This window comes from Neodiprion lecontei, chromosome 5, assembly GCF_021901455.1.
Source record: "Neodiprion lecontei isolate iyNeoLeco1 chromosome 5, iyNeoLeco1.1, whole genome shotgun sequence".
NCBI lineage: Eukaryota > Metazoa > Arthropoda > Insecta > Hymenoptera > Diprionidae > Neodiprion > Neodiprion lecontei.
This window is the reverse complement of record NC_060264.1, coordinates 27,335,428-27,361,893: the sequence shown is the minus strand read 5'-3', so window position 1 is coordinate 27,361,893 and position 26,466 is coordinate 27,335,428. Positions and strand designations below refer to the sequence as shown.

Here is a 26,466-nt window from a genome sequence, read left to right as displayed (position 1 = left end):
TTCGGCCGAAAAAAAAGTAAGGCTAACCCCTTTGCATTTTTCTCGAAAATTTAAGCGATTTTGAAAAGTGCTGAAATCGATTCTTTCATGCACTATTCGGACGTGATTTTGCGAGAGAAATCGATTGGGCGCAGTCCCAATACGCTGCGATCAACGCATCGAAAGTTACAGCCAATAAACGAGAAGCTGTTTTTTCGACATTTTTCAGCAGGTGCTTTTTCGCTCGCCATTTCTCTCCTGTTGATCTCACGCTCTTTTCGCTGCGTTTTCTGAGTTCCTGGTGGTCCAATCAGTCAGGAAAGGGTCATACAAATCGAATCTGAGACCTAAAATTTTTCGGCCGAAAAAAAAGTAAGGCTAACCCCTTTGCATTTTTCTCGAAAATTTAAGCGATTTTGAAAAGTGCTGAAATCGATTCTTTCATGCACTATTCGGACGTGATTTTGCGAGAGAAATCGATTGGGCGCAGTCCCAATACGCTGCGATCAACGCATCGAAAGTTACAGCCAATAAACGAGAAGCTGTTTTTTCGACATTTTTCAGCAGGTGCTTTTTCGCTCGCCATTTCTCTCCTGTTGATCTCACGCTCTTTTCGCTGCGTTTTCTGAGTTCCTGGTGGTCCAATCAGTCAGGAAAGGGTCATACAAATCGAATCTGAGACCTAAAATTTTTCGGCCGAAAAAAAAGTAAGGCTAACCCCTTTGCATTTTTCTCGAAAATTTAAGCGATTTTGAAAAGTGCTGAAATCGATTCTTTCATGCACTATTCGGACGTGATTTTGCGAGAGAAATCGATTGGGCGCAGTCCCAATACGCTGCGATCAACGCATCGAAAGTTACAGCCAATAAACGAGAAGCTGTTTTTTCGACATTTTTCAGCAGGTGCTTTTTCGCTCGCCATTTCTCTCCTGTTGATCTCACGCTCTTTTCGCTGCGTTTTCTGAGTTCCTGGTGGTCCAATCAGTCAGGAAAGGGTCATACAAATCGAATCTGAGACCTAAAATTTTTCGGCCGAAAAAAAAGTAAGGCTAACCCCTTTGCATTTTTCTCGAAAATTTAAGCGATTTTGAAAAGTGCTGGAATTGATTCTTTCATGCACTATTCGGACGTGATTTTGCGAGAGAAATCGATTGGGCGCAGTCCCAATACGCTGCGATCAACGCATCGAAAGTTACAGCCAATAAACGAGAAGCTGTTTTTTCGATATTTTTCAGCAGGTGCTTTTTCGCTCGCCATTTCTCTCCTGTTGATCTCACGCTCTTTTCGCTGCGTTTTCTGAGTTCCTGGTGGTCCAATCAGTCAGGAAAGGGTCATACAAATCGAATCTGAGACCTAAAATTTTTCGGCCGAAAAAAAAGTAAGGCTAACCCCTTTGCATTTTTCTCGAAAATTTAAGCGATTTTGAAAAGTGCTGAAATCGATTCTTTCATGCACTATTCGGACGTGATTTTGCGAGAGAAATCGATTGGGCGCAGTCCCAATACGCTGCGATCAACGCATCGAAAGTTACAGCCAATAAACGAGAAGCTGTTTTTTCGACATTTTTCAGCAGGTGCTTTTTCGCTCGCCATTTCTCTCCTGTTGATCTCACGCTCTTTTCGCTGCGTTTTCTGAGTTCCTGGTGGTCCAATCAGTCAGGAAAGGGTCATACAAATCGAATCTGAGACCTAAAATTTTTCGGCCGAAAAAAAAGTAAGGCTAACCCCTTTGCATTTTTCTCGAAAATTTAAGCGATTTTGAAAAGTGCTGAAATCGATTCTTTCATGCACTATTCGGACGTGATTTTGCGAGAGAAATCGATTGGGCGCAGTCCCAATACGCTGCGATCAACGCATCGAAAGTTACAGCCAATAAACGAGAAGCTGTTTTTTCGACATTTTTCAGCAGGTGCTTTTTCGCTCGCCATTTCTCTCCTGTTGATCTCACGCTCTTTTCGCTGCGTTTTCTGAGTTCCTGGTGGTCCAATCAGTCAGGAAAGGGTCATACAAATCGAATCTGAGACCTAAAATTTTTCGGCCGAAAAAAAAGTAAGGCTAACCCCTTTGCATTTTTCTCGAAAATTTAAGCGATTTTGAAAAGTGCTGAAATCGATTCTTTCATGCACTATTCGGACGTGATTTTGCGAGAGAAATCGATTGGGCGCAGTCCCAATACGCTGCGATCAACGCATCGAAAGTTACAGCCAATAAACGAGAAGCTGTTTTTTCGACATTTTTCAGCAGGTGCTTTTTCGCTCGCCATTTCTCTCCTGTTGATCTCACGCTCTTTTCGCTGCGTTTTCTGAGTTCCTGGTGGTCCAATCAGTCAGGAAAGGGTCATACAAATCGAATCTGAGACCTAAAATTTTTCGGCCGAAAAAAAAGTAAGGCTAACCCCTTTGCATTTTTCTCGAAAATTTAAGCGATTTTGAAAAGTGCTGAAATCGATTCTTTCATGCACTATTCGGACGTGATTTTGCGAGAGAAATCGATTGGGCGCAGTCCCAATACGCTGCGATCAACGCATCGAAAGTTACAGCCAATAAACGAGAAGCTGTTTTTTCGACATTTTTCAGCAGGTGCTTTTTCGCTCGCCATTTCTCTCCTGTTGATCTCACGCTCTTTTCGCTGCGTTTTCTGAGTTCCTGGTGGTCCAATCAGTCAGGAAAGGGTCATACAAATCGAATCTGAGACCTAAAATTTTTCGGCCGAAAAAAAAGTAAGGCTAACCCCTTTGCATTTTTCTCGAAAATTTAAGCGATTTTGAAAAGTGCTGAAATCGATTCTTTCATGCACTATTCGGACGTGATTTTGCGAGAGAAATCGATTGGGCGCAGTCCCAATACGCTGCGATCAACGCATCGAAAGTTACAGCCAATAAACGAGAAGCTGTTTTTTCGACATTTCTCAGCAGGTGCTTTTTCGCTCGCCATTTCTCTCCTGTTGATCTCACGCTCTTTTCGCTGCGTTTTCTGAGTTCCTGGTGGTCCAATCAGTCAGGAAAGGGTCATACAAATCGAATCTGAGACCTAAAATTTTTCGGCCGAAAAAAAAGTAAGGCTAACCCCTTTGCATTTTTCTCGAAAATTTAAGCGATTTTGAAAAGTGCTGAAATCGATTCTTTCATGCACTATTCGGACGTGATTTTGCGAGAGAAATCGATTGGGCGCAGTCCCAATACGCTGCGATCAACGCATCGAAAGTTACAGCCAATAAACGAGAAGCTGTTTTTTCGACATTTTTCAGCAGGTGCTTTTTCGCTCGCCATTTCTCTCCTGTTGATCTCACGCTCTTTTCGCTGCGTTTTCTGAGTTCCTGGTGGTCCAATCAGTCAGGAAAGGGTCATACAAATCGAATCTGAGACCTAAAATTTTTCGGCCGAAAAAAAAGTAAGGCTAACACCCCTTTGCATTTTTCTCGAAAATTTAAGCGATTTTGAAAAGTGCTGAAATCGATTCTTTCATGCACTATTCGGACGTGATTTTGCGAGAGAAATCGATTGGGCGCAGTCCCAATACGCTGCGATCAACGCATCGAAAGTTACAGCCAATAAACGAGAAGCTGTTTTTTCGACATTTTTCAGCAGGTGCTTTTTCGCTCGCCATTTCTCTCCTGTTGATCTCACGCTCTTTTCGCTGCGTTTTCTGAGTTCCTGGTGGTCCAATCAGTCAGGAAAGGGTCATACAAATCGAATCTGAGACCTAAAATTTTTCGGCCGAAAAAAAAGTAAGGCTAACCCCTTTGCATTTTTCTCGAAAATTTAAGCGATTTTGAAAAGTGCTGAAATCGATTCTTTCATGCACTATTCGGACGTGATTTTGCGAGAGAAATCGATTGGGCGCAGTCCCAATACGCTGCGATCAACGCATCGAAAGTTACAGCCAATAAACGAGAAGCTGTTTTTTCGACATTTTTCAGCAGGTGCTTTTTCGCTCGCCATTTCTCTCCTGTTGATCTCACGCTCTTTTCGCTGCGTTTTCTGAGTTCCTGGTGGTCCAATCAGTCAGGAAAGGGTCATACAAATCGAATCTGAGACCTAAAATTTTTCGGCCGAAAAAAAAGTAAGGCTAACACCCCTTTGCATTTTTCTCGAAAATTTAAGCGATTTTGAAAAGTGCTGAAATCGATTCTTTCATGCACTATTCGGACGTGATTTTGCGAGAGAAATCGATTGGGCGCAGTCCCAATACGCTGCGATCAACGCATCGAAAGTTACAGCCAATAAACGAGAAGCTGTTTTTTCGACATTTTTCAGCAGGTGCTTTTTCGCTCGCCATTTCTCTCCTGTTGATCTCACGCTCTTTTCGCTGCGTTTTCTGAGTTCCTGGTGGTCCAATCAGTCAGGAAAGGGTCATACAAATCGAATCTGAGACCTAAAATTTTTCGGCCGAAAAAAAAGTAAGGCTAACCCCTTTGCATTTTTCTCGAAAATTTAAGCGATTTTGAAAAGTGCTGAAATCGATTCTTTCATGCACTATTCGGACGTGATTTTGCGAGAGAAATCGATTGGGCGCAGTCCCAATACGCTGCGATCAACGCATCGAAAGTTACAGCCAATAAACGAGAAGCTGTTTTTTCGACATTTTTCAGCAGGTGCTTTTTCGCTCGCCATTTCTCTCCTGTTGATCTCACGCTCTTTTCGCTGCGTTTTCTGAGTTTCTGGTGGTCCAATCAGTCAGGAAAGGGTCATACAAATCGAATCTGAGACCTAAAATTTTTCGGCCGAAAAAAAAGTAAGGCTAACCCCTTTGCATTTTTCTCGAAAATTTAAGCGATTTTGAAAAGTGCTGAAATCGATTCTTTCATGCACTATTCGGACGTGATTTTGCGAGAGAAATCGATTGGGCGCAGTCCCAATACGCTGCGATCAACGCATCGAAAGTTACAGCCAATAAACGAGAAGCTGTTTTTTCGACATTTCTCAGCAGGTGCTTTTTCGCTCGCCATTTCTCTCCTGTTGATCTCACGCTCTTTTCGCTGCGTTTTCTGAGTTCCTGGTGGTCCAATCAGTCAGGAAAGGGTTATACAAATCGAATCTGAGACCTAAAATTTTTCGGCCGAAAAAAAAGTAAGGCTAACCCCTTTGCATTTTTCTCGAAAATTTAAGCGATTTTGAAAAGTGCTGAAATCGATTCTTTCATGCACTATTCGGACGTGATTTTGCGAGAGAAATCGATTGGGCGCAGTCCCAATACGCTGCGATCAACGCATCGAAAGTTACAGCCAATAAACGAGAAGCTGTTTTTTCGACATTTTTCAGCAGGTGCTTTTTCGCTCGCCATTTCTCTCCTGTTGATCTCATGCTCTTTTCGCTGCGTTTTCTGAGTTCCTGGTGGTCCAATCAGTCAGGAAAGGGTCATACAAATCGAATCTGAGACCTAAAATTTTTCGGCCGAAAAAAAAGTAAGGCTAACCCCTTTGCATTTTTCTCGAAAATTTAAGCGATTTTGAAGAGTGCTGGAATCGATTCTTTCATGCACTATTCGGACGTGATTTTGCGAGAGAAATCGATTGGGCGCAGTCCCAATACGCTGCGATCAACGCATCGAAAGTTACAGCCAATAAACGAGAAGCTGTTTTTTCGACATTTTTCAGCAGGTGCTTTTTCGCTCGCCATTTCTCTCCTGTTGATCTCACGCTCTTTTCGCTGCGTTTTCTGAGTTCCTGGTGGTCCAATCAGTCAGGAAAGGGTTATACAAATCGAATCTGAGACCTAAAATTTTTCGGCCGAAAAAAAAGTAAGGCTAACCCCTTTGCATTTTTCTCGAAAATTTAAGCGATTTTGAAAAGTGCTGAAATCGATTCTTTCATGCACTATTCGGACGTGATTTTGCGAGAGAAATCGATTGGGCGCAGTCCCAATACGCTGCGATCAACGCATCGAAAGTTACAGCCAATAAACGAGAAGCTGTTTTTTCGACATTTTTCAGCAGGTGCTTTTTCGCTCGCCATTTCTCTCCTGTTGATCTCATGCTCTTTTCGCTGCGTTTTCTGAGTTCCTGGTGGTCCAATCAGTCAGGAAAGGGTCATACAAATCGAATCTGAGACCTAAAATTTTTCGGCCGAAAAAAAAGTAAGGCTAACCCCTTTGCATTTTTCTCGAAAATTTAAGCGATTTTGAAGAGTGCTGGAATCGATTCTTTCATGCACTATTCGGACGTGATTTTGCGAGAGAAATCGATTGGGCGCAGTCCCAATACGCTGCGATCAACGCATCGAAAGTTACAGCCAATAAACGAGAAGCTGTTTTTTCGACATTTTTCAGCAGGTGCTTTTTCGCTCGCCATTTCTCTCCTGTTGATCTCACGCTCTTTTCGCTGCGTTTTCTGAGTTCCTGGTGGTCCAATCAGTCAGGAAAGGGTCATACAAATCGAATCTGAGACCTAAAATTTTTCGGCCGAAAAAAAAGTAAGGCTAACCCCTTTGCATTTTTCTCGAAAATTTAAGCGATTTTGAAAAGTGCTGGAATTGATTCTTTCGTGAACTGTTCGGACGTGATTTTGCGAGAGAATTCGAGTGGGCCCAGTCCCAATACGCTGCGATCAACGCATCAAAAGTTAGAGCCAAAAAACGAGATCCTGTATTTTCGGCATTTTTCAGCAGGTGCGGTTTTCTTCCTAGGTTCTCTTCTGTCGATCCCACGCTCATTTCGCTGCGTTTTCTGGGTTCCTGGAGGTCCAATTAGTCAGGAAAGGGTCATACAAATCGAATACGAGACCAAAAATTTTTGGTCCGAAAATGAAAAAAAAGTAAGGCCAACCCCTTTGTATGTATGTCATATTTATTGTTCCCCTTGGGGTTACAAGGATTTCTCTTTTTCTCTCCCTTTACAATATTTTTTACATGTTTTCTTAACCTATTCTTACCCTATTCTTACTTCCTACCTTATCCCGACTTAATTTCTAATCGCCTGTGCCCTGTGCCGTTGCCTTGCCATTCCCTTACTTACCCTCTTATCCTTTCCTTATTCTTTATGCTTATCTTTACTTAACCTTATCCTATTTCACCTTATTCTATTCCCTATTCGTCCTTATCCTAATCGACTTTCATTTCTCATTCATCTCTCACTCTTTCATTCTCTTGTACATCCCTGATCCTTTCCAGTTCTCTCATCCAGACTTCTCCCACCCCCTCCTCACCTAACATCTATCTCACCACCTCCTGCCAGCTTTCCCCCCTTCTATCCCAGTCCACGCACCCTTCCCATACATGCTCCCATGTTTCCTTCTCCCCCCCGCACACCCTACACCTTCTCTTTTCCTCTTCTTCACAGTACCTTGCCTCCTTCATCTCGCTCCCTAATCTAAATCTTGCCACCCTTCTCCACCTGCTTTCCCCCCATTCCTTTCCCAGATACCCTGGTATCCCTTTTTCTTTCACTAGCCTGTACCATCTGTTGTACCTCGATTTCCTTATTTTCTCTTACCTCTCTTTTCTCTGTTCTTCCCTCTCTCCTCTATTTCCCTAAACTCCATCTCGCATCTCTTCCTTCTCGCGACTACCTCTCTACTCTCTGCTCCCCTTTCCGCAAAGAAACTTTCCCTTTCTCTTTCCCATCTCGATCCCTGCCTCCCAGCTTCTGCCTTTTCCCTTATCTCTTCCCAGCATCTCCTAGCTAACTCGCTACCCTCCCCTCTCTCCAGCTTCCTTTCAAAATTCCATGCCCTTCTCCCTGCCCTAATCCTTAGCTTCGCCCTCTGTAGTTCCTTCCTTACTAAATATCCCGGTGTTCGCCCATCCACTCCTAATGTCTATCTCAAAAATCTATCCCGTACCGCCTCGACCGCCCTCCACTCCCTCCACCCCCATATCTCCGATGCACACTCTATTACCTTCCATACTAGCCTGTCAAATAACCAAATCCTTTTTTCCCAATCCCTCCCAAACCTTCTTTTTCCTATTCCCCATACCTGCCTCATTACTATCCCTGCCTTCCGTACTCTCTCTTTCACCTGTGCTTCCTGTCCCCCATTGCACTTTACTCTATACCCTATATAGCTGAACTCTTTCACCTCCTCTATCTTTTTCCCTTTCCATCTCCAATCTATATTTTTCCTACTGCCGCCTCCTTTCCTAAATCTCATAATCCTTGATTTCCCTACATTTACCGTCAGCCTATTCCTATCTATATACCTTTCTAACTTCCTAATCATTACCTCCATTTCCTCTTCACTTTCCGCTAGTAGCACTATGTCATCCGCATACGCTAACGTACATACCCTGCCGCCGGCCAACTCACCCCCAACCCTTGTCCCTCTCCCCATTTCCTCTTCTAAATCCGCCACCAGCAGGTTGAACACATGCGGATTGAGCGGACATCCCTGCCTTACCCCCCTCGCCGTCCAAAACACCTCTCCTACCTTTCCCCCGCTCCTGACCCGACTCGTTGTTTCCTTGTAAATTTCCTCTATCTTTACCCTTAGTCCTTCCCTCATCCCTCTCCTTTCCATAGTCTCCCACAGCACCTTCCTGTTCACTGAATCGAACGCCGCTTTTAAGTCCACAAAGAACACCACCGTCTTTCCCTTATCCTTTCCCACCTGTCTATTGATTAAATAATTAAGTACATATACATTGTCAATTGTACCCATGCCTTTTCTGAATCTCGTTTGATTTTGCGGTATCAACCCCTCCTCCTCTACCTCTCTTTCTAACCTATCCGCTAATGCCATCGCCTACACCTTATACAGAGTTGGCATCAACGTCACCCCCCTATACTCTTCTACCCTTTTCCCCTCCCCCTTCTTTACTATCGGCGCTATCAATCCCTCTCTCCAATCCTCTGGCCAGCCCTCCCCCATCCAAACTCTGTTACATGTTTTCCATATCCACTGCTCCATTTCTTCCCCCCCCCATACCTCCATACCTCGCTAACTATTCCATCCCCCCCTGGTGCCTTTCCATCCCTCAGCTTTCCTATCACCTTTTTAATCTCTTCCCTCTGCAGCTCCCCTTCCCCGTCCCCCTTCCTATTTACCGTCCCCCCGCCTTCTGTTACCTTGCTTTCTGTCTTTGCTTCCGCTGCTTCTTTTATGAAACCCTCATTTTCTTTCTTTTTCCTCTCCTCGCATAGCCTATTATATTCCCTTCTTTCCTTTCTATACGTGTCCCCTTCCCCCTCCCCCTTTCTCCATTTCCTTAGACTCTGCCTAACTTCCACTTTTTTTCGCCTACATTCCTCATCCCACCATCCCTTTTTCGCTTCCCTCCCCCTCCCTCCTACATCTAAGGCTCGTCTAAACTCCCTTATTCTTTTCTCTATCTCTTTGCCTACATCCGCTTCTCCTATCCCCTCCCATAGGACTTCTGTTCTAAACCTCATCCTACCCTCCTCTGTCCAGTCTCCTCTACTAATTCCCCCTACTCTTTTTCCCTTCCTTGTCCTAGTCACTGCCCCCCTCATTCACACTATTACCGGGTGATAATCCGAGTCAACCCTATCCCCAATCTCTATCCTTTTGTTCAACCCCTTTTGCTAACCCCTTTGTATTTTTGGCGAAAATTTAGGCGATTTTGGAAAGTGTTTAAATAAATTATTTCTGGCACTATTCCGACGTAGATTTGCGGGAGAAATCGATTGGGCGCAGTCGCAGTACGCTGCGATCAACGCATCAAAAGTTATAGCCAAAAAACGAGAACCTGTATTTTCGGCATCTTTCAGCAGGTGCAGTTTCCTTCCCAGGTTCTCTTCTGTTGATCCTACGCTCATTTCGCTGCGTTTTCTGGGTTCCTGGAGGTCCAATTAGTCAGGAAAGGGTCATACAAATCGAATCTGAGACCAAAAATTTTTGATCGGAAAATGAAAAAAAGTAAGGCTAACCCCTTTGTATTTTTGGCGAAAATTTTGACGATTTTGAAAAGTGCTGGACTAAATTCTCTCCGGCACTATTCCGACGTAATTTTGCGAGAGAAATCGATTGGGCGCAGTTCCAATACGCTGCAATGAACGCATCAAAAGCTGGAGCCAAAAAACAAGATCCCGTATTTTCGGCATTTTTCAGCAGGTGCGGTCTTCGTCCTAGGTTCTCTCCTGTCGATCCTACGCTCATTTCGCTGCGTTTTCTGGGTCCCTGGAGGTCCAATTAGTCAGGAAAGGGTCATACAAATCGAATCTGAGACCAAAAATTTTTGGTCGGAAAATGAAAAAAAAGTAAGGCTAACCCCTTTGTATTTTTGGCGAAAATTTTGACGATTTTGAAAAGTGCTGAAATAAATTCTCTCCGGCACTATTCCGACGTAATTTTGCGGGACAAATCGATTGGGCGTAGTCGCAATACGCTGCGATCAACGCATCAAAAGTTAGAGCTAAAAAACGAGAACCTGTATTTTCGGCATTTTTCAGCAGGTGCAGTTTTCCTCCTAATTTCTTTCCTGTCGATCCTACGCTTTTTTTGCTGCGTTTTCTGGGTTCCTGGAGGTCCAATTAGTCAGAAACGGGTCATACAAATCGAATCTGAGACCAAACATTTTTTGGTCGAAAAATGAAAAAAAAGTAAGGCTAACACCTTTGTATTTTTGGCGAAAATTTTGGCGATTCCGATAAGTGCTGGAATAAATTCTTCGATGCACTATTCTGACGTAGTTTTACGAGAGAAATCGATTGGGCGCAGTGCCAATACGCTGCGATCAACGCATCAAAAGTTAGAGCCAAAACATGAGATCCTGTGTTTTCGACATTTTTCAGCAGGTGCTTTTTCGGTTGCCGTTTCTCTCCTGTTGGTCCCACGCTCTTTTCGCTGCGTTTTCTGAGTTCCTGAGGGTCCAATTAGTCGAGTAAGGGTCATACCACGATCTTACATACAGGTCTTGCGACTCTGAGTTTCGACGTGGGCCTCTTAACTTTGTTTTACTATGTATAGATACTCCGAGTTTATTCAATAGGTTTATCCTCATGAACACAAATCTACCAAGATTTTCTGTAATCTTTTAGTCAAACCAGTTTCACCGGAAATACGATTGCGCTTATTGCGGAGGAAACTTGAACTTCTGTCCTTCATTCGAGTGTTGCCCCATCTATAGTTGCCGTATATTTACGCGCCAAAAGCGGGTAAAGACGCGGGAGTAAACGATGGAGTGAGACATCGGCGACCGATCCAAGTACGCGAGACTAGCAGCGTTGTTCATTAGACAAAAAAAGTATTCCATTCGAGACAGCCAGAAAATTGGCGCCTGCCAGATAATCTTAACGCCAAGAACTGTTAAAATCGGTTAAAAATGTCGCAACAGTACGTTGACGCTTATTTCAACACCCGAAAACGGACAGCTGCCGAAGACGTTAGGAGCAGGACCAAAGTCCTCATCCTGGACGATGATCAAGCTGTGAACGTGGCAAGCAATCTGAACGATCGTAATGTCGATGAGACAAAAAACCTCGACTCATTAGCCTCTCCGGCCATTCAGGGGGACGATACTAACCCCAAAATGAGTCCGAAGATCATCTTCGCGAACGTGGACTCCAAGCAGATCGAAGGCTGCGAGATCCGCAGTAGCGTTGTTCGTCCCAATCGCGTCGTACGAAACATTCAGTTTGATGCGGTGAAGGCTGGGAGCCCTAAGAGCCCGAAATCCAGTTCACGCAGCCGCAGCGGTGCTCGTATGAAAAAAACCGCAACCCAGGAAGGCCAGCCGGACATCCGCGACACCTTTTTGAAACTGAGCAAAGACGAAGGTGAAGCCAAACAAAAGAGCAACGTTATTTTCGAGAAGAAGGGCCTTCTAAGTCCGACCAAAAAGCGACCGTCGACGCCTCAGAAAGTTCCTCAGCACTGCGCTATACAGAAGGTCACCAACACCAAGGCCTACGAGACAGCCGAAGAACAACCAGCTGCTGGTTCTGTGACGCCTAAAAAATTATCCACAATGGACGCCTTAGCCCAGAAGGATCTCAGCCTTGGAGAAATAAAAAACCGAATTAACCGGTCGTCCAGACTTGCAGAGCTCAAAGCTTCAATTGCTAAGATCAACAAGTGTGCTGCGAAGCTTGGCGAGATTCAGGCTAAAAAACCTCAAATCCGGAAGTTTGAAAATATTGAAGTGGAGGTTCCTGTTAGGTATATCAAATTCCATATTTTTGTTACTTTCTTCAGTGCCGTTAACCCCTTCCTTATAAAATCACCCAGTTGCGCTTTGCTCTCACCTGTAGATTGGTTAGTTTTTTTTTTTTAATTTTCATACCATTACGATAAGATAAATAGAGTTTTCTATGCTATTGACAAAGGCTGTACAAAAAGAAATGAGTGTCCATGAGGCAAGGTGACATGATGAAAAGCTCCTTCCATGTTTTAAGAAAATATCAGTTTACTGATGAAAAGTTATTTTAATTTCTTTTGTTTAAAGTCCGCAGAAAGCGATGATGTCTCCAAAGAAGAACGTCTTAACCCCAACAAAGAACGTTGAGCTGCCAAAGAATGCTAGCCCTCAAAAGCGGCTACTGTTTGCTCCAAAAGAGAGTTCAGGCAGTCCTAGTAAAAGTCCCACTAAGCAAGCTGCCTATCAAAAATATCAATCCTTGGTTGAATCTGGAACACCGACTTTGTTGCTACCTTACAATTATCGCCTTTTGGCCGAAGCCTTTAGATGTGTTGATACTGTACGTAACCTATTCAAATCAAATCTTTGGGTACTAATTATTTCCAGTTTCGCTTTCAATTGCTTTTCTAGTGAAATTTCATGCTTTCTGGAAATTTTAATACCAGCATGACTGGACCTTAGAATTTTATGGTTATGAAAGAGACATACTATTTTACAGGTTGTTTCATTGCTGTTCAATCGAAAAGAAGTTATAACATTCAAGAAGCTGAAACCAGCAGTACAGGAATTACTGAGGCGCAATTTTACAATGGATCATTTGGCACAGATTAAAACAGTGTATCCAAATGCCTTTGTGTTTAATCAGGAGAAGTTACATAACTTTGGTTCTTCCTCCAAGCAGGATAAGTACGAACTTGTTATAACGCCTATGGTTGAGCCAAAGATTGGGAGAAACACACCAGATGCTGACAATGTTCTCAAGTCTGCCTCGGAAATGAGCATGTGTCCAACGGTCTTATTGCAACGTCGAAGAATCTTCTACAATACGCTTTTAGGTGAAAATCAAATTCCGTATAAGAAACTTATTCATGCAAAAAAGAAAATTCTTCCAAAATTTAATTAATCTGTATCTACTTGTGTTCACGAATTATGTAGAATTACTTCTTGTGCATCGAGGTTTTGATCCACGTTCTGTTATGTTTTATGCTCTTCATCCTTAACAGCTTGGTTCTTTTTTTACAGATCTGGTCAAGGATTGTCATGAGAAATATCTTCTATCATTGAAGCCTCCAATGGTTATTCCGAAGGAGAAGTTGACCAGATGGCATCCGGAATTTGATGTGGAAAGTTGCGCTACTATCGAAAAAGCTGAACTGCCGCAACCTCCTAACATTGAAAAATTTACAACTGCGAAAGACGTACTTCGTAAGTTCACAAAAAATCACAAATACTTCTATCATATCTATTGAATTCTAACGAGTTGTGATAGTGATTATTGGTTACAACGTATTTGTTAGTATTTTCCGAACTTTTCAAAGGCATTAAGTAATTGCAAAGATTCCTTTAAGTTGCATAATAACATGTAATTCCAACTTGCAGTCTTATTTTTTTTCCTCAATCAGTTGCACAATTGCTGACTATCAGCATAAATGTTGACACAATTTAACATTGAGTAATTTATTGTAAATCTAGACAAGAGACCTGTGACACAATTAGCGTTAAAAATTGTGTTTAATGTTTGACCTTAATTTTGCAATATTTCAATCTAGATCACTTGCATCAGCAGATACCTTTATATGATGCAATTATCGAATAAAGATAGAATCGTTATATCAATAAATGCATTAGGCACGCTGCTTACAGCTGCCAATTATTATCCAGAACTTTCGGCACTACTCATTCAATCGTTCAATAACTTGTTCGTTAAGCGTAAATTATCTGATATGATGCTTAAAGCATATGCTAAAATTCCACCCCTTATAGACGGCTTCAAGTTTCATCTACCGAGACACCAGACATTGGAAAGAATCAGTAAGCTAGTAACTTGGAACGGAGAAGTTTAGCAATTGGCTGGATTAAAGTGGACGCTTTTACCAGGTTTAATTATTTCAATATTTTATAATAACTAAAAGGGGGCTTGTATTTTTACAGAGAAAGCCAAGGACATGTTCAACTGCAACACGCGTATGGAAAAGGCTTTGCAGAGGTTGGCAGAAGCTAAAATGACATCAAGATCCGGTTCACCCAGCTCAACCTTGACTGTCGATGTATCAACTCAGATTAATGATCAAGAAATGAGAAAAGTTAACATTTCTATTGTTGATACACCACCTGCTACTCCTACACATAACAGTTACCTTAGCACAGCTTTCAAGGGTATTCCAAAAGCGCTTCTTGAAAAGGTATGTCAAGTTTTGCGAAGGAAAAACATTTAACTAATCGAATTACCATAAAAACTGAAAAATATATATTGATTGTGTTTGTTTAAGTGATAATTCTGGTTTTACAAGCTCATTTAAAAATTATTTATCTCGTGTGTAACACAGGTTCGCGCGAAGCAGGCAGCGAAGGCATTGGAATCAATGACGAGAACGTCGGACTCAGACAAAGAGGCAACTCAGTATTCGCGGTTGCCAGAGCTGTCCAGAATTCTGCGAAATATTTTTGTCGCGGAAAAGAAGGGTGTCTTACCTATGGAATTCGTTATTAAAAAGCTCGATAATTCTTACCGGGCAAAATTGACCCCCAATGAGCTGGAGGATCTTATCAAACTGATGTGCAAGTTGCTTCCTGTTTGGGCGAGTATTCAGAAGGTGCAAAAAACTAATTACTTGAAATTGACCAGAGATATCGACGTCAACAAAGTTGTTAGAAGATTTGAAATAATGGCCAATAATAAAGTGAACGCTTCTTAACAGTGGTAAGCATTGCTATTGTAATAGAAATTTAATCGACTTGAATAGGCAATTTGAATATACCCATTATTCAGTGTACAACAGCTTCAGCTGTGCCATGTGAAGAATGTAAAAGCTCATTTATGATACCAAATCGATTCAAAGACTTGAAGACTTGTGGAAAAGATTTTTTGATGCGGGTTTTGCGATCAACACGCAAAAGTTAGGTTTAGATTTAATTTTAAGAAAACCTTTCACTTTCCTTTTTGAGTCCGCGTTTCATACCGTTTTCTTTTGACCGTGTTCAAGCGCAATAGATTCGCTTTTGAAAAACCTCAGATTTGTTAAATATTCTCTCATCATTGGCAATATACGAATTCTTACCTTATCGCTTGTATGATGTTTGTCAATTTTGAGGTGATATTTTATTAATCCATGTCAGAGTACAGATCATCTCTTCTCCATCTAAATAAGCAGTCACGATCTACTATTCACTATTTCTTCTTCCTCATGCGACTGATGATATCAGTTTACATTCCATATATTTACTTTTCGTTTATGATATATGATTGTCAGTGATAAATTTTTTGTTCTGTCATTGAGTTACAATCCATTTGAGTATCTGAATAATTATGCCGATGGAAGCAATATTTTAAAATAAGGATTAGTATTGAATGTTTTCGTATATCGTTTACACACATTTTACTTTGTCGTATTATTTGCAAAGAAGAAGAATGGTATATTTGTCATATTCATTATTTGATATTTCTAGACACATGTCAAATTTGTCGATCTTCACATTTTATAATTTAATTTTATACTAAGTTAAAAGGCGGAATTATACCTGAGGTCAGAATTACTTCGGCTGTGGCATTGATAACTCGAATAACTTGTATGTTGTACCTATGTTTAATATTAGATCTCTTCACTAAAAAATTGGAAATTAAAGACAGCTGTTATCCAAATTCAGAATTATTAATTTCGAGGGTTGAAATGCAATCCAGTAATAAGATAACTGAACAAAATAAAACTTCAAAAATTAGATATAGATTTCACCACATAAAGATTATTTTTCGGTATTGTACGTCGCGTTAGAAGAAGCGTCTTCCTATAAACTATATACTACTTATATAATAAGCAATAGTATTCGTATTTACAACGTTAAATGATGTACGAATTTGTCTTTACTTGAAATTCTTTGCATCGTCCAAATTCAATTGATTATGATAACATGACTACACGGAAGGACTTGCACAAATAAGTTTTAGAAATTTTCTGGACGTATGTTAATCGAGCTTAGTTATAGCTAAATATTTATACATATACCATTATTGAAGCAATTATATCTTGGGCATCGACTGATTGTGAGTTTTTGTCTGCACAAATAAAATATCCTTTACGCAGCTTTGGAACATTTTTCTACGACCGAGTCGGACATCGAAACTTGTGGATTTTTTTCCATCATCTCCTCGAGTTTATATTATAGGATTATGTAAGCGATAATAATACTACGAAATGAAATGCTGATAATGTTTAATATTTTTGAATGCTGGTTAATAACGTTACACAAATCTATTTCTATTGTAGTCGTAAGTACATGCATATAAATTGCTTTTTGTATTCTTTGAAATCAGGTGATTAGGCATCAACGTGACATTTTTTTTTAGCTATCGAACCATATTATTGGTATGTTTTCTGATTTCACACACAATGTACAGATCCGTTAGTTTTTCTCTCTTTCCGAGAAAAATATTTCGTAAACTATAAACGTGTACCTATATTTAGATATATACATTATTTGTATTTTGGAGAAAACTGTCACGTCTCAATAAATTGCAGAAAATCGAATCATGGAGTAACGAAATAGGCACGCGTTATGTGGAATGGAGGACCCTGCACGTATTGCTTTTTTTCGTCCGTCGCGTGCACCAAGCTAATGGAAATTTCAGGCAATAATACCCGTGATAAAATATAATTCTAAGGAAGACGAATATTACATAGTTTCTTCCTGCTTAATCGTAACCAAGAATAAGCATAATTATAAACTTTATTCCCTGTAACGTCTAGGCAATGTCAATATCTAATAAGTAGTCAACATTTCAATTTCCTAGAGACTCTTTGGTTTCGTGACTACATTTAGTATGTAACAAGACTATTAATTTGTGTAGGAACTACAAAGTTATCGAGAAGAGAAGCATAATATCTATTAACTTGCTATCGATAATGCGGGTCATTGCTTACTTTCAAGAGATTCTTTTAAAAAATGATGAAAATATGTGAATCTATGCACATTGCACGTATATGATAAAAAATCCGTGTCATTTGAACATGCGCGTTTGACGCACATGATTTTTTTCTGCCATCTGACACGTTACTGTTAATCACTGCGAGTCTTCTCGTTGATAGCGACATCATTGTCCATCACCAAATGTTCAAATCATGTTTAAAAGACCCAGGACGATTTCATCACTCCGGAGTGCTGAACTGCTGCTCCATTTCGCTCAACATGTTGTACAATCTTGATTTCAAACTATCCGGTACAGCAGCCCTCGGTAAATTTGTCACATCACCGGCTGGATTTGCACATTGCCTCAACATCACCGCCAAAGTGCTTGTTGTGTGTTGAGACATTAACAGGCCGGGGATTATTATCGTCCCGGACAAGGTCCAGCCGAGAAAGATTTTCTCGCATATTATCTAGAAAGAAAATTTTGCAATTGTAACTGATTCGTCGGATTAGTCGTTACATAATCTAGTTTGATATCGACGTAGATTCGAATGCAAGGGGCCTTTTTGAAAAATTGTGAAATCGTCAGAAAGCTTCGGTGCCTAAGTACCTGAAGGTTGTTGTTCACTACCGGAGACTCGCACTTCTGTTTCGAAGAGCAAAACGATCTGCAATCAAAGAAGTCACAGTCCTCGTGTTTCTCGCAGGATCGTCCGTCAGCCAAGAGGCGGGTAAGTGCCGTTTTGGAAAATACCGCGTCCAAGTCGAGGAACTTCAATCTTTGACCCCCGGGAGGCAGTCCGAAGTGATTGATCTTCACGTCGCAGAGGTGAAAAGGCTCTACGAAATTCGAGTCGAATTCCTCGAGGAGGTCGAGGATCATCACGGCCAGCTTCAACCTTCGACAACGGGAGAAGTCGCAACGAGTTACGATTTTGCAGCATCTATCTGAGAAGGTTTCACGGTGTACCAGTAGACGACTGGAATAGTGAACCGAATTTTGAGAACGTTTTCATTCAAAAACCAATTTCCAATTTGATTTGGGTTTGTGTTATTCAAGCGTATGTTGATCGAGCATCGATTTAAATACTTTCAGCCGCCTACTCAAACGTATCCCCTTAATTAATTTTAGGTAAAAAAAATTCAAGATGAACCTCTTTGCCCATTCTGGTTTCGAGTCCGAGAGGGCAAGAACTCCGGTCGGCGTTTGGATGGGCTTGACGTATTCGACTGCGAAAAAGGTACCGCAGGTTCCGATCAGTTGCGGAAATACGTCCCTGTCCTCGTAGAGGATCGATAGGATGTACTCGTTCTCCTGAAGGAGCGGCCAGACATTCTCCATCTCCAGATTGCGTCGTGTCGGGTTCGTCTCGACGTGGTGTCGCCGCAAACGGCTCAAACGCTTCAGCTGCTCGCCGGTGATCGTCAGATTCAGATTGTTTGTTATCAGGTCTCTAATCATGTCCCCGAACTCTTCCTCGGAAGGGAAATGCTTGATACCAGCGGTGTCCGTCCAGAAAAGGGACTCCGATTGATCGGGATTCGACTGTATTCTGTGGCAAATTCAAGACCCGTGATTTTTTTTTCAGTGTTGATTTCTGGCACGACGAAAACATATAAATGTTGTATAAAAATTACCTTCATATACAAGAGAAATTAATTTGCGACGAAAACGAAAAAAAGCTCGTATTTCGCCAGTCACTGCGATGGAATCCGAACTATTAAACGACTACCGTACTGAAAATATTTCTATTAGTTAGTTAGGTCTGTATGGTTGACGGTATGATTTTTGATGTAGTTTATTCGTATATATTTTTTAGATATTTTATCGAATTTACAAGATAAATCATGTTATAAATTACATGCTGCATTCTTTCAAATCATTTTATGATTTAACACACGAACATTTTCAGTAGAGTACATCCAGAAAAGTATATGGGGTGAACTTCCACCTCGGATTCTTTCTCTTGGATTCTTTCGTGTCGAAACTGACGAACACTATGCCAGATGATGAAATTTATTAACTCCAGTACCTTTTTCCATTTAATATAGTGTTGCTTTTCATTGAAGTAAATTGCTCAAAACGTTGAACAGGAAAAAGTTCAGCAAATATTACTTTTGTTTCTCATCTTAAAATATTGAGCTTTGCCGTAAATCTGCAGAATCAGAATGATGTATGAAACTTAGCTCTTTACCTGGAAGCCTTAAAGACCAGCCTTGTAGTTTCCCAATGCGCGGAGAAAACGGCTTCCTTTCCAGCGTGCAGCGTCTCGCAGGCCAGAGAGTGAATTCTTTTCTCAGAACATAGGGGACCACACAATATTCCTGCCGCAGTCCCAGAGCTGTGTAAGGAACACTGAAAATTTTTCATAACATCCTGTTAGCTCGATCAATTCGCGATGCAATATACTCAACTGTGATTTTTATGTTACAATGTATTATCAAGAATTATCGTATTTCCAGTCATGCAGAAATGAATGATAATTCAGTCCCATTAGCATTTTGAAAGAGGGAGGAAAACGTTGGTCTAATCGAATAATTTTATACTCGACTAAAAATAAACTTACGCAAGAAGGTTTTTAATACTATACAAGCTGCAGTAATCGTGGAAAAATATTTTTCGCAGACCAGTGTCTTCGATCGTTTCAAAAATTGATATTACAAACGACCTAATCAAAAAACCAGCTCTCCCGTTTCTATGACTTTCAATTTTTGTGTTCGAAGTTTTCACGCGCTACGGCGCTACAATTATTACTTAGAAAAATGTATTTGACGCAGAGATTGTTGTTTTCGGATCTACAAATAAACAAGCTTATTATACGATTTCGGAACCGAATTTCCTAGATGGAAAAAATTCTTGTATACTTTAATTATTCATAAATTTCGCATAAGCATACATCATATAGCATATCTGTTATCTAAGTGTGAAATCACACCCGCGCTGCACGCGATAATATCGAGTTACATTGGAGCTGTTGATATTCTGCGCGAATACTTTCGTACTTTGAAGTTTTTATGCGACGGGTTTTAAATTTAAACATTTTTAACATTTCAAAAGATGCGAGTTTTCAATGCAACGAATAACTATTTCCTTTTGAAGCATGCAAGTACAAAAAATAAACGACAGTTAATTCAGTCAAGTAGAATTATTGGACACCGGACTAAATTATTCTTATATTTTACCCGAACAATAAATTCCTTCAAAAGTACCGCGTAGTTTTGTCATGGCTTATACGATTGGCTGCAAGTTTTCTGACATCATACCAATGATCAACCCGCGCGTATTTCAAACGAACTAGGATTAATTCAAATTTCGCGAAAAACGTGTAACGTTCCTCAACAGTTTTTTTTCCACTGAACACGAGCAGTCAATGTACCGAATATAATCAGAGATAGGTCCTTGAGGATATTTTAGTCTGTGAACGAAAATATACAGTGTAAGGTCAAGTGTGGTTACTGTTTGAGTTAATAAAAATTCAACGAATTAACGAGTAGAACAGGTGTCTGCAGGCTATTAATTAAGGTTGTAGCAATGGCAATAACAACAATGAGTAGCCGTCGTGGCCGCGCAGATGAATGCAGTAAAAAAGGAAGAGCGCTTGCGCGTTTCTTGAAGACTAGTGCAGTCATCACGTGACCGTCTCAGCTGATAAAGTCTACACACTTGCCGCACGCGTTGCGCATCGCTGCAAAGTGTATCGGGGGTGGCGTATATCATATATTATACTTATAGTGAAGTATGCATAAGTGCCGTATTTAAAATTATATAATATTATATTAATATTAAATATACTCACGACTTTGGATACGTGCCTCCAGGCCTCTAAATTCGTGCACATTATCCCCCAGTGGATAAGCAAATAGACGATGGATGCCAGGACGAGAAATGCTGCTACAGAAACGAGTTTGTAGTGGATTATGAAGCCAGGTAACCGTTTGATGTTCATCTTCGTTGTAACTGTTTGTGTGTCTTCTTCTATTCTTTGATAATTCTCCACCGTTGCCAATTGAGCTGTTAACTCCTTCTTCTTGTATCATAAAACATGCTCCAACATCTTCGAGGATCATCAGCCGCTCTGATTTTCTTACCGGGAATTCACCGCATGGTAATTCCGACCTTTGCTCATCCTCCCCATTGTTACTAGTTTCAAAATGTTTTCACGCAGCTTACTCGAAGAATGTTAGCATACATCTGCAGCTTGATTTTTTCCTCCAGCTGCCGCACTTGCTGCGAGCGCCTCTCATGGATTAATCACAGTACGTAACAAGCCATCTAAAATATTGGACAACGCGGCAGATGGAGCCGCCAGTGTTCGTATTGAACGTCTGTATCCGCCTATGGCTGCAGCCGAAAGCACTTTCAGGTATGTACGGCTGCCTACTGTAGGGCTACACTGACCTGCCTGAAAATCAAATTACTGTCGGTAATGCAGGGTGCGAGACTATCGATCTTCCATTTTTTCAAACTAGCATAGCTGCCAATTAGTGAAAGGGTGTTTTTCGTGTTCATGATTTACAATATGATTGTCCGATGTAAACTAACTCAATGCAATAAAAATTTGATGATAGATATATTTGTGAAAGTATTTGCTTAACTGACAATTTACAATCAGGCGCGATCAATTCAATTTATATTCGTTACAGAACAAGGTGAAGTGCAGGTGATAATTTGAAATCTTTGAAACGTTGAAGTAATTCTGTATCGGATACCAAATTTAACAAGTCAGGTGGGAAGAAAATTGGATAGGTTTCAAAGTGTATTTTCATCCTAGACGTCGTTATTCCGCATTTTTACGTATTTCAACAGGCTAACGCGAAGTCACGGTAGCTGTCGTCATGATTATTCCGCGAATTTGCTAACATTTGCAGGTCTTTGCTCTGGCCTCACGGTTTAAATGACTAGGAGCCGCGGGTGACGCGCATAACTTTATGACGTACATGCCGAGGCGCGTGCCCCGTTCACAAATAACCTCGTTATCTGGGTGCGTCTGCTGCAGCTCTACGCATGGTTAAACTTGTTACATACATTGTATCTCTATAACGGGACAGGGCCGTTTTACCTGTACAGTCAATCTACTCCTTTCAATACAGTGTTCGGAAACGAAGACGCCATCTTGTGACTGAAAATGTATCACTCGAAAGGACTCGTATTCAGTTATAAAAGTTGATTTTTGTCACTGTTTTTACTTCGCATTAGCTCAAAAGAATGAAATAAGAATTTCACCGCTTGCACGAAGTTTTCTGTGCCTTGATATTTGGATAATTTACCTACAATGATCTGCTTGTTGATTTGAAATTTCGAAAAGCATGTACACGTGTTATTTGCCTCTAGCTGGAAATGCGATTGTGGCAGTGAATGTCATTTAATTTTTTTGGTATGCAGAATAATTTTGTACCAGACGAGCGATTGCCAACATCGCAAAAATTCGAGTGTTATTTTTAAATAACGAGTGATCGGATTTTATGTAAGTACTTATATACAACCGACGCTTCCTTTATCCAACAGGGTATATAGCTCGATCCTAGATGCTGGACGACGAGTATAAAGATTTATCATCACTTATTCTTACGATGGCATCAAAAATCTACGTCGCAGTGGAAAGACCGACGATAAATCACGATGAGTTACAAAGATCCCTGAGTCGATAGTTAGAAAATTTATACGTACACACGCGTAAAGGTGATTTTCATGGCTTAAATTTTCGGTTATTAACAGTTGGTTAAATGTGAAATTATACGTCAGTGGCTCTATACATCATTTTGTTTGACGTTAAACAATATTCAATATCTGACGAGCTTTGTAAATCAGTTTAGAGTGTAAATAAAATTACAAAAGCAGCCCTTTCTGATTCTGTGCAAGAAACAATGTTTCTCTCGATATTATAAACTTGAAATTACCGTTAAGCGTTACTTCACGCCTAACATTTTTTCATCGAAAGAATAATTTTCACATCAGATACATATGTATCCAAAAACTTGATCCGTGACAATCACTTGTAAATGCTTACAAGTATTGCAAAAGGAAACTTATGGTACGGTTGGTTCTTGATCTGCGTTCGGATATAACAGTTTTGAGAGTGCAGAGTTCCAACTTAAGTGCCTCACAGGATGAAAAATCACCTCTGGGTCATCCGTGTGAAAGATATAAAAGAAAATGCCGATGACCTTACAGTACCGGTGATGCAACCGACCCACAGTAGTTTTGATTCGAATATCGAAAAAAGCGGTGGTCGGCGCGCGGCGAGTTTTACGCCTGCGCAACGGCATTTTGACGCGCGTCGCGAAGCTTTCGCCGACGTCGATGGGACGCGGTTTTACGAGCGGCGGTACCGAGCGTCGCATGCTGCCGCCTCGCGGCGCCTTCGTCCTATTTTCTGCAGCGTTGGTTCGCGAACCAGATGCGAATAATCGCGGGTACCTACACATGTGTGAGATACCTGCGTGCTGCGCTGTCCCGCGACCTTCGATGCCCTTGTCAGACCGCCGGCGAGCCGTCGTCATTTTTCCAAAGCAACGCGCACCGCTCGTCTCGACGCGGATCGTCCTCGCGAGTGCCGACTCCACGCTGCTCTAATATGATAACCCGGCGTCACAGAACTCGCCGGCAAAAAAACAGCCGAGTGTCAAAGTGAGGAGTGCTCATTTTCGAACGCAGTTTATCCCAAATTTCGCCGGATCCTCGTTGTCACCGCTGCAGAAAATCACATCGGAGTTCAAATTTCAAAAACAGTGAGTGAATATGTTGTCAAATTTATTTTTGCCGCGTTTATACCAATGTATCGAATTTCCGATCTTCTTCCCAGTTCTTCTCAACTCAAATTCCGCGTACCGCGAGATGCGCAAACATTGCCAGAGCGTGCACAAAAATTGTAAACACTCATCTCGGCTGAATCTCTACATGCATCCACCTGCAGTATCTGTAGATATCTTTCTTTGTGTCTACCTTATTTTCGCCTTATCATTCTGTAACTTACACGCTTTTATACACATCATATGATATACACGTACACGCGTTTGAAGGAGAAAAAAATTTTTCGCGTACGACGCGATGGCAATGTGCAATGTACTACATTTATACATGCACATGTATGTTTTAGGCATACGTGACAGTGAGAGTGCAATGTGTACATTCGTCCTTTTTCCCCTCGACATTTGATACAGGCGACCTATGCACACACCGCGGGTTATATACGTTATTTGAAACAGGCGCGTCGTCGTTTAATGTCTAAACATAGGCGCGATTACTCTGCGTAATTGTGCTGGCGCTGTGCCAATTATTGACGATGTGTTTCGTTTTTTTTCCTCATTTTTTCTCACTTCCTTCTTACCGTTGCGCTGTTCATCTTTTTTCTTTGCAATTCGTCACACGTAACATTGCCTTGACACATTTAACCGCGAAATAATGACAGATAAAGGAAATCAAAGAAGGAATAGAAAAAATTGTTTTAACAAAAGTTATAGCGGGATATTCAATTGCAATGATATTTAGCTGAAATTTAAGTTTACCTCCGACGTGCAATTGGCTAGACTGTTATGACGCAATAATGAAGAAAATTTTAATAGTATCTAATTCGTTTTATTAAGGTTCTGCAATATTCTGTTCTGTATGCGGCACTACGTTTCTCATTAAAATTTTTCATCAAATTTAAATTTACGTATATAAAAGTTTGTTTATGAAAATTTTTCATCAAGTACTCATCTACTTGTGGATGAATAAAAGAGAAATGAATATATCGGAGAGTAAACGTACAACACAAACGAAAAAAACTACCAATTAATTTCGCAGCAGTGATGAAATTAATCGGGTTAATTGATCAGGCGTATAAGAAGACGCGCGGCGAAATCCCGTCAGAATTTTCACATTCCGTGTAACGGGACGCGTGATATGTGTTGTATACGATAATTATGCAAAAACGGAAAAGAATAACGCTTAGCGACAAGTTTTAACCGAGCGGCATAGGCTTCGAAATTCTCGTGAGACTGGAAATAAATATAATAATAAGAAAAACCCCGAAAATAAAGATAGATAAATCGATTTCCGCGGACGTTTTCGTCGACGTTTCGACGTCACGTGAGAGCGGCTCGTCGGTCACCTTGAAAACTGCGAGAAAGAGAAAAATGCAGAGAGCGAAATGGGGAGAGAAGCAGATTTTCTTCGGTCTTGATCTAAAAAAGTTTTTCATTCACGTGGTTGAGGTGAGCCCAATGTATTACGTAAGCTTTAATATGCCTACGTGATGCGGACGCCGGAGGCAGAACAACGAGAAAATCGCATCCAAGTCGAGTCAATGTGCTAAACAGCATCTATTTGCATACAGATGCTTTCATTACGTACGTACTCGCAATTAGGCGAAAGCGGTTTATTTCTAATTGCGTATCGTCTGACAGCCGTATCGATCCTACATATGCGACGCATTTTCCCTTCTTTCTTATCATCCTGTAAAATTATCTGATCCCTTATTTCAGGGTACTTGAATGAATTGAAAAAATTAATTCACTTATAAATGGAATCGATGATCTTCCGAATATTGGACAAAATTGCTTGTGTCCCACTTTTTATGTATCTTCCACATCGTGCGATTGTGTGCAGCATTGCTGCATGATGCATCCTTCCTCTGCCAAAAATATTTCTGTAACTCAAGAAGGTTGCGTATATGTGTATATATATATATCTATATATACACATCTATATATACACGCACGCACACACACACACACACATATATAGTAACCTATATAATAACGAATTACACTCATACTCTGACAAAACTGTGAAGTGGAGAATTTAGGTGTCTCTTAGTCTCTCTTGAAAAGAAACTTCAATTCATTGATTTTGGTACGCGTTGATGAGGCTGAAGTTAGTAACGTTACCATAACGAAATATCGGGGATAAACATCATCGTTGCGCAATTTTAGACTGAATTTCAAGGAGTTGGCTTTGCAAAATATGAGTATATTTAGTTTATTATGGTTTGTTGAATTTCATACATTTTGAAAGGTGCGAAATAACGATTTTTCGTAAACACAGATCGTTACAATAACGTTACTAATTTCAGCCTCATACGCGTTGTATTATATTTATGAACAACGATGCAGAAACGCTGAAGAGTTTAACGAACGTTCGATCCTGTCTTTGCTGTATATTTAACTGTACATCAACGTCAATTTACATTTACAAATTTCTTAAACAATGAAAAAATTCTCACGATTCTTTTATGCATGTGCACGAAACTTTTACGCGGGTTCTGCTAATTCCGACGCTTGTACGCGGAACGTCAAAAACAATCAAAAGGTCTATAATCATTATTACTATTGTTGTAATCAATTCGTATTGCGGG

General features: G+C 40.8%; 3 protein-coding genes across 7 annotated transcripts in view; 2 read left to right on the top strand and 1 right to left on the bottom strand.

Moving 5' to 3' along the window:
• The first annotated feature begins 11,024 nt into the window (after positions 1 to 11,024).
• Positions 11,025 to 16,303, top strand: LOC107226219 (DNA replication factor Cdt1). Its single transcript, XM_015666952.2, has 6 exons — positions 11,025 to 12,027; positions 12,314 to 12,566; positions 12,726 to 13,062; positions 13,250 to 13,432; positions 14,159 to 14,409; positions 14,554 to 16,303. The coding sequence occupies exons 1-6, from the start codon at positions 11,192 to 11,194 to the stop codon at positions 14,920 to 14,922; spliced, it is 2,229 nt and encodes a 742-aa protein (XP_015522438.2). The 5' UTR covers positions 11,025 to 11,191; the 3' UTR covers positions 14,923 to 16,303.
• A 114-nt stretch (positions 16,304 to 16,417) lies between these two features.
• LOC107226220 (divergent protein kinase domain 1C) lies at positions 16,418 to 21,347 on the bottom strand. 2 transcript variants are annotated; one of them, XM_046742038.1, is made up of 5 exons: positions 20,926 to 21,347; positions 19,324 to 19,484; positions 18,283 to 18,681; positions 17,739 to 18,108; positions 16,418 to 17,598 (listed from the first exon to the last, which is right to left on the bottom strand). In XM_046742038.1, exons 1-5 carry the CDS (start codon positions 21,073 to 21,075, stop codon positions 17,368 to 17,370), a joined length of 1,311 nt encoding a protein of 436 aa, XP_046597994.1. In that variant the 5' UTR covers positions 21,076 to 21,347; the 3' UTR covers positions 16,418 to 17,367. The 2 variants fall into 2 exon arrangements, with proteins under 2 accessions (XP_046597994.1, XP_015522439.1); XM_015666953.2 differs by having other exon boundaries at positions 17,739 to 18,027.
• LOC107226221 (glycogen-binding subunit 76A) overlaps positions 20,923 to 26,466 on the top strand; it is a 24,763-nt gene continuing 19,219 nt past the window's right edge. The window contains exons 1-3 of one of the 4 annotated variants that reach the window (XR_006904736.1): positions 20,923 to 21,056; positions 21,345 to 21,492; positions 22,635 to 22,978. The gene's annotated coding sequence lies outside the window, so the exon portion shown is untranslated. Of the gene's footprint in view, positions 21,057 to 21,344; positions 21,493 to 22,634; positions 22,979 to 23,495; positions 23,858 to 26,466 lie in introns of those variants that run through there. The other 3 variants (XM_046742035.1, XM_046742034.1, XM_015666956.2) reach the window with 3 other exon arrangements.